Raw genomic sequence first — 13,073 nt, 5'->3', positions numbered from 1 at the left:
CAGTCGGACGGCTTCCCTGACCACCAGTGTCCACCACGGTGTTCCGAGGGTTACCACCCCTTGCGGCACCTAAACCTTGAGGCTGCAGCTCTCCACCGCGGCTTCGGCAATGGAAGCTTTGAACATTGCCCACTCCGGTTCAATGTCCCCAACCTCCGCAGGGATGCATGAAAAACTCCGCCGGAGGTGTGAGTTGAAGATCTCGCGGACAGGGACCTCCTCCAAACGTTCCCAGTTCACCCGCACTACTCGCTTGGGCTTCCCAGGTCTGTCCAGAGTCTTTCCCCACCCCTGACCCAACTCACCACCAGATGGTGATCGGTTGACAGCTCTGCCCCTCTCTTCACCCGAGTGTCCAAAACATATGGCCTCAGATCCAACGACACGATTACAAAATCGATCATCGACCTTCGCCTAGGGTGCTCTGGTACCACGTACACTTATGAGCATCCTTATGTTCAAACATGGTGTTTGTTATAGATAATCCATGACTAGCACAGAAGTCTAATAACAAACATCCACTTGAGTTCAGATCAGGGAGGCCGTTCCTCCCAATCATGCCTTTCCAGGTGTCCCTGTCATTTCCCACGTGTGCGTTGAAGCTGTCTACTGCTTGCGAGGTAAAAATTGAGAATTAAAATGGGTCACATCAGTTTTGTGTTGTGCACTGTGATATCGAGGGAAGCCCGGTTGCTCCATAGATACAGTAAGTAAGAGGAGAGCAGATCATTTCAGCGGTTTGAGTTTGAGTGGTTCTGTGATGGTTCACATCACACTCGCAGGAAATCCAAGCTTCAAATCAAGCTTTCACAATATGCAAATGAACATCATTAAATTTGCCCCTGAAAAATTATCGGTAAAAGGAAGAACCCTGGTAAGTATGAAAGATAAAAATGAATTACTCACTCTGAAAGTGTCTGTTTTCGTCCCATCATGCCCATAATCCGCAATCAGGGCTGCTCCCCCGTCCTCTGTAATCCGATTGGAAAGTTTCTGAACAATGACTCCGCCATCTGGACACACCTCCACATGATGCCTTTTCTCACCATCCTAAAAGAATGATAAGATATTCAATATTGCTTTACACAGTGTCTTGACACAGCCAAATTAAAGCTGCTCTGTGCCTGCTCGAAATTCTGTTTAAAGACCCAATGCCACATAAATGCCAGACTAAATTTTGCCTACTCTGACCCACCTAAGCTCCTAGTATCATATGCAGTTCTGATGCTGCTTAGGATCTTTGTAAATTAAATGCAGCATCAGAGCATCCTTAAACTTTGTTGTGGTCCTAGAGCATATGTTTATTTAATTTCATATTTAAAAGTATAATTACATATTTTCATCCATTTATGTTTAAATTCATAATTTTATATTAAAAACGTTCTCATATTAACTCATGACATTGTGTAAATATATTTCAGTCATGACAACTTCAGGAAAGATTTAGCATACTGGACTAGTTCACCCAAAAATGAAAATTTTCTCATCATTTACTCAGTCATACACATCTGTTATGGCATGAGGGTTTCTTTCGTCTGCTGAACAAATATTTTTAGAAGAATTTCTCTGTTAGTCCATAAAATGCAAGTGCACGGGTACCAAAACTTTGAAGCTCCAAAAGCACATAAAGTCAGGATAAAAGTAACCCAGACAACTCCAGTGGATAAATCAATATCTTCAGAAGTGATGTGATAAGTGTGTGTGAGAAACAGATATAATATTTAAGTCCTTTTTTACTATAAATCTCCTTCCACTTTCATCTTCTTGTATTTTTGTTGATTCGCATTCTTCATGCATATCACCACCAACTGAGCAAAGTTTAAAGTAAAAAGGACTTCAATATTGATTATTTCTCACCCACACTAATCATATTTCTGAAGACATATAGGCGGTGGGCCGAGTCCGTCTATCTCGTTTAGTTTTTGATTTGCTAGTTACCCAGCAGCTGTCTGGCTCATTTTTTTTTATTTGTCTGTATGAATAATTCACAAAAAGATTACCAATTAATTCCAACGCCAATTGTTGCACATTAAAGTATAAAAATAGATTTAATTTCGCTAGCTGATCACAAACGTTGGCCGGAGTGAGATCCAATCAACGCTTGTGTTGTTACCTTGTTGAATTGATTTGGCCAATCACGTTATTCGTTGAACCGGCGTCGCGTGACTCGCGTCAGTCTGAAGCCAAATTAGTCTACAACCCAACCTGGAGAGACCGGTGTGTCTCGGCAAGACAACGTCAAGGTAAGATTTGTTTTACAATGATTATACACCCCTATATCTTAATGCTTTTCATATAAGTTGTATTTAAGACTGCAAGCTATACTTCGTCGTGAATATATGCGTTGTCGTTGATGAGAACAGTAGCCACGAAAGAATGTTGGTAGTGGAGCAGTAAAGCTAGGTCTAACGGTATGTTGCTTAGGCTAATCCAAATCATTCGGTACATACACAATGAACCAAGCAAAGATTATTCAAATACGGGATAATTACGGGTAAATATTTAAACGGGAAGACAGTAGGAAATAATCTGACAGGTATGTCAAGGTTGGATTGGTTTATAGCAAGCTACCTAGGCTACAAGTAAGCTAGACTAATTATCAGCTAAAAAGAGTGCAAAGCAAAACAAAGAAATGATTTCAAATCAACTTTATAGTGGTAGTCATGGAGTTATATAAGCCATTTATGGTTGATTGGCACAGTTTATACAATGACACAATTCTGTGCATGGCAGCTTATGCTTTTTGCAAGTGCAGTTCCCTCCCACACATTTAAGGGTTTTGCATTGGCAGTGCACCAGCTCTAAGACACTCTGTGGTGCTGGGGGCAGTGTCATCCAGTGCAATACCAGGTATTCTCCCTCCATCCTCCATCCATGCTGTACCGGCGGGGGTATTTATTTAAAGATGGCTGTTTTTGAGCTATTTAACAAAATTATTTGTGGTCAGAACTGCAGTAGTCTTGTCAAGCTCGTTTAAGATGGTTAGCATCTTAATACAAATGTCAAGATGAAAAATGTGATTTAAAATTATCTAGTAATGTGTGCTTTCTGTATTTATTTATCTGAATATAATTCAGTTGTTTATCTAACACACAGACACGGACAGGACAACATCATATCTCTCCACACCCAAATGACTACAGAGATGATCGTTGACAATCATCACATCAACAGCACCATGAATGGAGCAGGTCAAGATCACGGAGTTGCTTAGTATCCACATCACAGATGACCCAACTTGATCTATCGACACCACCAACAGAACCTGGCCAAGAAAGTCCAAAAACCTCTGCACTTCCTACCACAGTTGAGAAAGGCTCATCTCACACAAATCCATCCTCTTAACTTTCTATAGGGGAATCATAGAGAGCCTCTTCCTTCCACCCCCACCCTCCAATAACCTAAGGGCAGCTGATTGACTCTTGCACAAATACACTGGTAGTTTACACTATGATGCTGCTACATTGGTTTATTTTTTTTATTTTTAAATTTGCTATGAACATTTGACCCCACTTACACACATATTGCACTGCCTTTTGCTACTTGTCATGTCATCCACTTGCACTGAAATACTATATTAATTAGGGATGAGTCACGATTTTCGAATATTCGATTAGTTGATTTTATTATAGAATATTGAATAGGATGTGCGGGATGATTGTCTTTAAAAAATCCCCATGTTTTAGTTGTGGTTATAAGTTGCAATTCTAAATTCACATAATATTTTTATACATTTTATAAATATATTCTTAATATTTGTTGTTTTTGTTTCTATGTTTGAGCTTATATATCTCAATATTAATAACAGTCTGGTTAATTTTGAGTCTTGAAATGTAAACTCTCAAGGGTTGGCTTTCTAAAAATATGTTGGTTATGTGTATATTCAGAATTACTTCTGAGCAGCAACCTTTTTATTTTGGGGATGTCATGAATGCATCACTTGCCAAAATTGGGGCTGACTAGTAAGGGGTTAAACGTATATAAATGAAACGTTTTATATAAAAATTATACATTTGATACAAACCTTCACTGTTGTTAGCTGCATTTTCTATCTTCTTACGTGCTCTTCTTATGTGTTCTTTGTTGGTGAAGAGCATGTAGCATTCTCTGTGAAATCCAACATTAGCTGGCACATCTTGGACGTCTTCGAATTTAAGTTAAATGCCAATACGGCTTTTTCAGCTACTGTACTCTCTGTGGTTTGCAGGTTCACCCATAAATTTGTACATTGAACAATCTTTGCCCAACTTGTCTGGGAAAGGGGGGTTACAGGGCTTTTTACATTTGAGGCTAAATGGATAAAACACCTCATTTTTACCTCAGTATTACTGAACTACAGAACTAAATTTACATTTTTAATGATTTACAGCAAAATTGTAATTTCAAGAACGCAGCTTCCTGATCATCTGTGTTCATTGTTTACACTGGTTGTCAACGAAACGGGAGGTTTTCTATCGTTATGATTAGTACTCCTGCTTATTTGCCGGTTTAAAAAAGTAAGAGTTTGTAAGGACATTTTGCGTCAAATGTGCAAACAACAAAGTTGGAAACAATGTCTGTAGTACTTATACGATTTTATTACATGACCTCAGCAAAAAAAGACTTACACAGCTGTGAGGTAAGTATTAAATTCATAATTTCAAGGTCCGGCCCACCGCCTAATAGGGTGTTTCTCAATTCTAAGAATGCAGAGAATGGACTTGTGTTCTTATGAAGACCAGTCTTGACAAGCTACCTTGGAAGAATGAACTCGAAAGGACAGAAAGTTGTAGAACACATCTATTGCGAGCTTTGAGATGTGCTGCGACCTTCCTGTTGCGCAATTAACCGTCACAGCACATTTGAATCCAGTGAGTACTGGCATTATCACACCAGTGAAAGCATTAATATCATCACACCAGTGAGAGTTGCATGGTGCCATGCGAGGGTCGGACGTGCGAACAACGAAATTAGACCAAAGTAGATTTGCAGTGCATATGGGAAAAGCTAGAAGACCTTGAGAATCATAATCGACGAAACAATGTATGATTTGTTGGAATTCCTAAGCATAAAGAAGGTAGAGATATGGTGAAATTCCTAGACGAGCTCTTCCAGAGTCTGCTAGACATAACAGGTCATAAGCTGGAAATCAGGGTCCCATGTTTACATTACCACGGCAAGCATTGTCTTTCATAGAGACAATGGAGTGAGTAAGCCATTTGGTGTTTCTCATGTGGCCCCCAAGAGAGCTTGTCTCGCTGAACATTCACTTGACCGTCTGAGGAAGCTGGGCACCATTCTTGTTTCTTTTTGTGCTGGTACCGCCTAGTGGCTGGAGTTTGTTTTGTGGAATAAAACTCCTTCCGGACAGTTGTGGATGAATCTGCCCGTTCTTTGTGCTTATGCCTCCTATTGGCAGGAGTTTGTTTGTGGAGTATTTTTTGCAGGACATTGGAAGGATTAGGTAATCTGCTGCATTCAAGAAGAGCCGGCTCACTGAACATTCGTTTGACTGTCCGAGGAAACTGATTTTGGCTGGAATTTGTTTTGTGGAGGAATAAACCTTCGATACAGTTTTGTGAATGAATCTACATGTTATTTGTGTTTATTCTTCCTATTGGCTGGAGTTTGTTTTATAGATTATTTTCTATGTCATGTCATTCTGTCTCACAAAATTTGTATAGAAACTCCAGACTTGAATAATCCGATGGCAAAGTTGCTGTGGGGGCTCTCATATAGAGAGATTTTTGGAATATATGGGGTGGACATGTTTTCTTTAGTGCTAGTACAAGTAAGAGCAGGGGAGTTATTACATTGATAAGTAAACATCTTCAATTCAAATGTCTCAGATTAAAGATAAATTAGGAAGTCATTATTGTTTTAGCAGAAATTCAGGGGCAAAGATTGATTTCGGCTAATATTAACACGTAACGCTGATGATCAGGGCTTTTTTATCGATCTTGAAGGGATGATGCAAGCCGCTGCCACCCCCTCATGATATAATATTGGGAGGATACTTTAATCTTTTGATGGACTCAGTCCTTGATCATAGTGAAGCAAAAGTGTGTAAGCCCCCTAGAGCAACACTGGCGTGTCACAGGATGTGTAAAAATCTTGCTTTTACAGATATTTTGAGGCTTTTAAACCCATCTAAAAGGGACTATACATTTTTTTCATCAGTACATAAGATTGATTCTACAATAGATTTTTTTAGTCCCTCATTTCATCTGTTGTTGGTTGTTCAATTGGAAACATCCTAGTCTCAGATCACACCCTGATGATAATAGAGATGTTGCCACATATGGAGAAAATGAAATCATATAGTTGGCACTTTAATGTATCCCTTTTGCAAAATCCTGATTTTCAACTAATGTTAAAGGTTGAAATCAATATTTATAATAGAGACCAACTGGTCCTCGGTTTCCTCTGTGGGTTTAGCTTGGTAGGCACTTCATCAAAAATTCCAAAGCACAAGGAACTCATGGAGTTGGAAGGGAATATTAAATGTGCAGAGGCAGAGCTGAAGTGCCGAATGTCGTCTGATGGCCTCAGAAAATTGACCCGATTGAAATACAGATATACTACTTTATAGAAATATACTAAATACAAATCCTACTGTCACAGAAGGTGGAGTTTTGGCTATTCAGGGCAAGACAGTCATACTTTGATTCGGGGACAAAGCAGGGAAGATTTTGGTTAGATAAATAAAGCAGAGAGAGTCTTTTTCTACCATTCCCTCAATGAAATCTGCTGGTGGTGAAATATTTAACTTGGCCATTGATATTAATAATGCTTTTACAGAGTTCAGATCAGACTGATTCTTAAAAAGGAAAAGATCCAAGCTAGTGTAAGAGTTATCGTCCAACTTCCTCGATACAGCTAGACATTAACATATTGTAAAAGATTTGGCTAACTTAAGTTATGGCATCTTTTATACATACAGATCAGGTAGGGTTTATTCAGGGCTGCAGCTCTTCTGACAACATTAGGTGTCTCATCAATATCATGTGGTCAGTGGCGAATGATCAGACTCCGGTCGTGGTCACTTGATGCTGAAAAGGCGTTTGATATGGTAAAATGGGATTATCTTTTTTTTTTTTTTTGCTGACATATTTTTATTGAATTTTACAACACCTTTAACACAAAAACATAACATATATTTAATACAAACATAACTTATTCAAATCCCTCCCCCTCCACATTAACCCTGGCAGTCATACAGTGCTTTACATCACACACTCCTATTCAGCATTAAGCATATGCTACAACTTCACACATCTATAGCCCCTTCAATATCTCCTTCTTTAACAAATCTCAAGAAAATCTCCCAAATTTCATAAAATTCAGAAGACTTCCCCTTGATCACATACGTAAGCTTCTCAAGGGCCAAATTGGATATCAAGTTTTTCAGCCAAAGTCCAAGGGAAGGACAACTCGTATTCTTCCAGCAAAGGGCAATTGAACGCCTGGCTTGTAGTAGGCACAAATCCACCAGTTTTTTCTCTTTGACGGGCAGAGAGCAATTGTCCACATAGACACCCAATACACATATTACCGGACTTAAAGAGATAGGAAAAGTAGTAAATTGAGATATATACTGCGTCACTTTCCTCCAAAACTTTTGTACCTCACCGCATTCCCACACACAATGAAAAAATGTGCCTTGGAAATGATTGCATTGAAAACATAAATCAGGAATACTAGGGTTAAATTTATTTAATCTCACAGGTGTGATATATGTTCTCATTATCCAATTATATTGTAACAGTCTTAAACGATTATTTATAGTTTGAGTTTGTGCTTTTAAACATATTGTACCCCACTCATCTAATGAAATGTCTTTATTTAAATCCTGCATCCATGCTCGTCTTTTATTTTCAGAATTTTCTTTATGATTCTGTACCAGTATATTATATAATTGGGTAATTCGCCCTTTACTGAAACAGTCTTGCGTGGAAAAGGTTTCCAGTGTGGATAATGAAGGGAGTTGCACAGAATTCTTTAGTTTTGAAAAAATAAAACTTCTGAGCTGCAGGTATTTAAAAAGTGTTTCCGGGGTATAAGAAACTTTGATACCAGATTGTCAAATGACATTAAAATATTGTCTTCATATAAGTCCATCAATCTAACTATTCCCTTATTCAACCATAGTTTAAACCCCATATCATTTTTAGCTGGAGTGAAATATTCATTCCCCCAAATCGGGGAGAAGCAAGACAACAATGGGGCCTCTCCAAGAAATTTATGAACTTCGTACCAGACCATAATAGTATTCTTCACAAATGGATTGTCTGTTTTTCTTTTTAGTTCTTTAAGGGGTGCTGAATGTAAGAAGCCTTTTGCAGCCAACATTTCAATCTGTAACCAAGGCATATTCGTATCCCTAGAGAACCAGAACATTGCAGCCCTCAATTGAGCAGCCCAATACCACAATCAATTTGGTAATTGTAGCCCCCGTCATAGGGCAAATATAGAAGGGACAATCGAAGTCTAGGCTTCCTGATACTCCAGACAAAATTAGAAAGAAGCTTACTCACTTTTTGGAAAAAAAAGTAGGAGGAGGGGCAAGTGGTAACGATTGAAAGATATATAAAAATCTCGGTAATACGTTCATCTTAATCACATTTATTCTTCCCATTAAAGACAGGGGCAGTGTCATCCATCTAGTCGTCTCCTCAGACACCTTCGCCATTAAAGGTTCATAGTTGGCTGAACTAAGTGAGCCTATTTTGGGGGTTATTTTATTTCCTAGGTAATCAAAACCATTAACAGTGTTAACAAAAGGATGTACTATTTTTGGATTAATTCTCTCTTGCTCATTTAGAAACATGATTGATGACTTGTCTTTATTTATTTTAAACCCAGAAAAAACACTGAACATGCCCATAAGCTTTAAAAGGGAAGGTATCGATTTTTCAAGTTCTGATAGAAACACTATAGTATCATCAGCATATAAGGCAATACGGTGTTCTAAATCTGCTGAATGAATACCGCGAATTATAGGGTGTGATCTAATTGCTATTGCAAGCAGTTCCATGGATAATACAAAGAGTAGAGGCGAAAGGGGCGAGCCCTGTCTGGAACCACGACTTAATTTAAATGGTTGTGAGATAAGATTGTTAGTGAGTATCTCCGCAGTGGAATCAACTAATAGAATTTCCATCCATCTAAGGAAATTATCACCAAAATCAAACCGCGCAAGAATCTCCAACAAATACGGCCTTTCAAGTCTGTCGAATGCCTTTTCGGCATCGAGCGACAGGATGGCCATGTCAGGGGCACCGTACCCGGTATGTACCAAATTGAGTACCCTCCTAACATTGTGGAACCCTTGACGATTCTTAACAAAGCCATTCTGGTCTGAGTGCACCAGCAGAGGTAGGACCTTCTCAAGTCTCATCCCCAAGGCTTTAGCAATAATTTTTGCATCCGTATTCAAAAGTGAAATTGGTCTATATGACCCACATTCTACAGGTGGCTTTCTTGGCTTCAAAATCAGAGTGATCAGAGTGATACTACAGGACATAATACAAGTAGTAAACTTCATTAAAGCCCGCCCCTTGAAACACCGACTGTTTGCTCTTCTGTGTAAAGAAATGGGAGCCCGTTTTGATGGATTGCTGCTTCACTCAAACGTACGCTGGCTTTCACAGGGGGCAGTTTTGAACCATGTGTATGAGTTGCGGAGGGAGGTCGCAGAGTTTCTCTTGTCTGAGAAACATCAGCTGGCTGACCGTTTTACAAATGCAGCCTGGATTCTCAAACTTGCATATATGGCTGACATTTGTCATCTGAATGTGCTTAACCAAAGCATGCAAGGGCATGACACATACATAGTGCATATGCAAGACAAAGTGCGTGCTTTTTCCCTGAAGATTACGCTGTGGTCAAACAAGCTCAGGAGGGAATTACAGAAATGTTCCCACTATTACACCAAGAGCTGCAGTCATCTGGTGACGAGTTGGACACCATTTCTCCACTGATACAATCCCACCTGGAGCACCTCCAGGGATATTTCAGAGACTTTTTCCCTGACCTTGACAGCACCCATCTAAACTGGGTAAGGAACCCATCTGCCCCTGATGTAGGCTCTTGTCTGGACTTAAAATCACAGGAGGAGCTGATTAAGATGACTACTTAATGGGATTTAAAAATGAAATTTGAGGCTCTTTCCCTCTCTAACTACTGGATGTATGTAAGAAATGACTTTCCCATCCTAGCCGAGAGTGCTCTGAAATGCCTTCTTCCTTTTGCAACCACTTATTTGTGTGAGTCTGGTATTTCAACTTTAAAAGTAATTAAAACAAAACACAGAGCACATCTAAATGTGGAGAGTGACATGCGTGTTGCACTGACAGACATAAAGCCCAGGCTTGACAAACTGTGTAGGAGCCACCAGGCCCACCCATCCCATTAATATGCTCTCACTCACACTCACTCACTCACTCACTCACTCTCACACTCACTCTCACACTCACTCTCACACTCACTCACTCTCACACTCACTCACTCTCACACTCACTCACAATGTTGTTGAATGTTGCCACCAGGCCCAGCCTTCCCATTGATATGCTCTCTCTCACACTCACACACTCACTCACACACAATGTTGTTGAATGTTGCCACCAGGCCCAGCCTTCCCATTGATATGCTCTCTCTCACACACACACATACACTCACTCACTCACACACTCACTCACTCACTCACACACTCACACACTCACTCACACACTCACTCACACACTCACTCACTCACACACAATGTTGTTGAATGTTGCCACCAGGCCCAGCCTTCCCATTGATATGCTCTCACTCACACACACACACACACACTCTCACTCACCCACTCACTCACTCACTCACTCACTCACTCACAATGTTGTTGAATGTTGCCACCAGGCCCAGCCCTCCCATTGATATTCTCTCTCTCACTCTCTCACACACACAGACACACACACACACACCCTCTCGTTAAGATCTCTCTCTTTTTCCATTCACTGACACACAAAGATACTTGAATGTTGAAATTACTGTACCAGATTTGAAGATGTTGAAATTACCATATATGAAGATCTGACATACAAATGTTATTATTACAACACCAATAAAGGTTAATGGATGTTCACCTAAATGTTTTATTTATTTATTTCTACATTTGCCGTAGTATTGTCGATGGGTTTAATAACACATCATGGAAAAGGGGGGCCTAGGCCAGAACCTAGTGGTATTTGGGGGGCCTTGTCATGGAAACGTTTGGGAACCCCTGGTCTAGCTTATGTGAAAGGAAGGCTAGGCGTTTAACTACCTCTTCCATCTTGCCCTTCTCCGTAGTAACTGGGTCTTCTAAGTTGCTAATTCGCTCTTCGGCCATATCCATGCGTCCCAAGAAGTCTCTCATGTCCTTTTTTACCTCATGAATCGTGTTAAGAACGCCATCTATCTTTGTCGTAAAGTCACTTTTCATCATGTCCAACTTTTGGATCACATCCAGATTCTGGCCAGTGTTGGTACAACTTTCTTCAGGTTGGGAAGCGCCGCATGGGTTGCCTGATGAGCTCGCTACACTGCTAGCATCACATTCATCATCCTGGTCCTTGAGTGGCGAGGATTATTAAATCCTTTTCTAAGTTCTTGAGATACAGAGTTAATTGGTCTAAATCCGAAGCTTTGGCTCTGACAGCATACTGCTCAGTAACGGCTTTCCAGCTGGGTGCCTTCCAGTGGCCCAAACAGGGCATTAAGTATTTGGGAATTGTATTCCCAGCAAATTTGTCTGATTTAGTTATAGTGTTATACTAAATAAAAAGGTTTGAGTGATCTGGGCAGGTGGGCTTCATTACATTTATTTGGGAAGGTTAATGTTATTAAAATTAATTGTATTCCAAAATGTTACAATCTCTCCCTATAGATGTCCCCCTCTCTTACTTCAAGCAATGTAATGGCATAGTGAAGTCTTTCATTTGGAATGTAAGCATCCTAGATTACATTTTAATAAATTGACAAAGGTGGGCTAGGGCTACCCAAGATTGTTTTTTTTTTCCCCTATGCATTTGGTCTCAGAAAATTGGATCACTGGTCGCTTCCGCCTGAGAGAGCCCCTCCCTAGTTTTGTATTGAACAGGAAGTTCTTGCCCCTATTTTGCCATTGCAAAGCCTGTCTATCAAACTAGTTGAAAAAATTTAATTACATAGCGTTATCTCACATTTGCACTTAGTATGGTCAAAAGTGTCCAGAATGTTTAATTCAGACATTTATTTAAAATGTAAGCCTCAAGCATATGGCTGAACCATAAATTATGTATTAATAAGTCCCCTTTCTGCTGGACTGTGTGGATTGTGAGGGGGGGGGTTAATAGACTCGGTGACCTATATGAGAGTGGAGTGTAGGGTTGCAACGGTATGCGATTTTCACGAAATAACCATCTCAGAAAATATCACGGTTTCACGGTATACGGTATTACACAACTACTATTATCAGTGAAAACAGAAGGGTTATTTTTTTTTTTTTTTGGAGCAAACACTTTATTATAATTGAAACTTGAAACCATTTATTTTATTGAAGTATGTGTAAAAAAAAAAAAAAAGTCTCCCTTTTGAAAATAAAATAAATAAATGGAAAAAATAAGAAAACTAACAGAATTATAATAATAAATTGAATTATAAACATGATAAAAAAAAATAGCTTGTAACTACAACATGTTATATAACTAAAGCATGTTAGTGTACATGTTAAATTAACTACTAAATGAAAAATAACATCAGCTGTGTGAGCTTTTTTTAGTAATGTCCTATGATTATTAACAGTTAACATATACTGTAGGTGCGCGACAGTGAGTCAAAACTGCTAGTCTGTCCCTTTATCTCAGTGGTTCTCAACTGGTTTTGCTTCAGGACAGATTTTACATTGGAAATCAAATGTCGACCTGCCATAGATTAAACATAACCTGTATTTAATGTATCCTGGGTTGCATTTCCTTTTATGTTGCATAGTTTTGTTCATGGTTTTCCAGTACAAGGACATGCATCAAGTGACATTATTTTTGTTGTTTATGTCAATTTTTGTTGTTGATGTCAACGTTTGACTTTCATCACAC

General features: G+C 39.3%; 1 protein-coding gene across 1 annotated transcript in view; it reads right to left on the bottom strand.

The window, feature by feature from the left end:
- ndufaf7 (NADH:ubiquinone oxidoreductase complex assembly factor 7) overlaps nt 1-13,073 on the bottom strand; it is a 100,220-nt gene that overhangs the window by 40,614 nt on the left and 46,533 nt on the right. Inside the window, exon 8 of the mRNA XM_052098625.1 lies at nt 907-1,050. Within this exon, the coding sequence (XP_051954585.1) occupies nt 907-1,050 (144 nt within the window). The remainder of the gene's footprint in view (nt 1-906; nt 1,051-13,073) is intronic.

This window comes from Xyrauchen texanus, chromosome 30 (genome assembly GCF_025860055.1).
Source record: "Xyrauchen texanus isolate HMW12.3.18 chromosome 30, RBS_HiC_50CHRs, whole genome shotgun sequence".
NCBI lineage: Eukaryota > Metazoa > Chordata > Actinopteri > Cypriniformes > Catostomidae > Xyrauchen > Xyrauchen texanus.
This window is presented reverse-complemented; position numbering and strand designations above follow the sequence as displayed.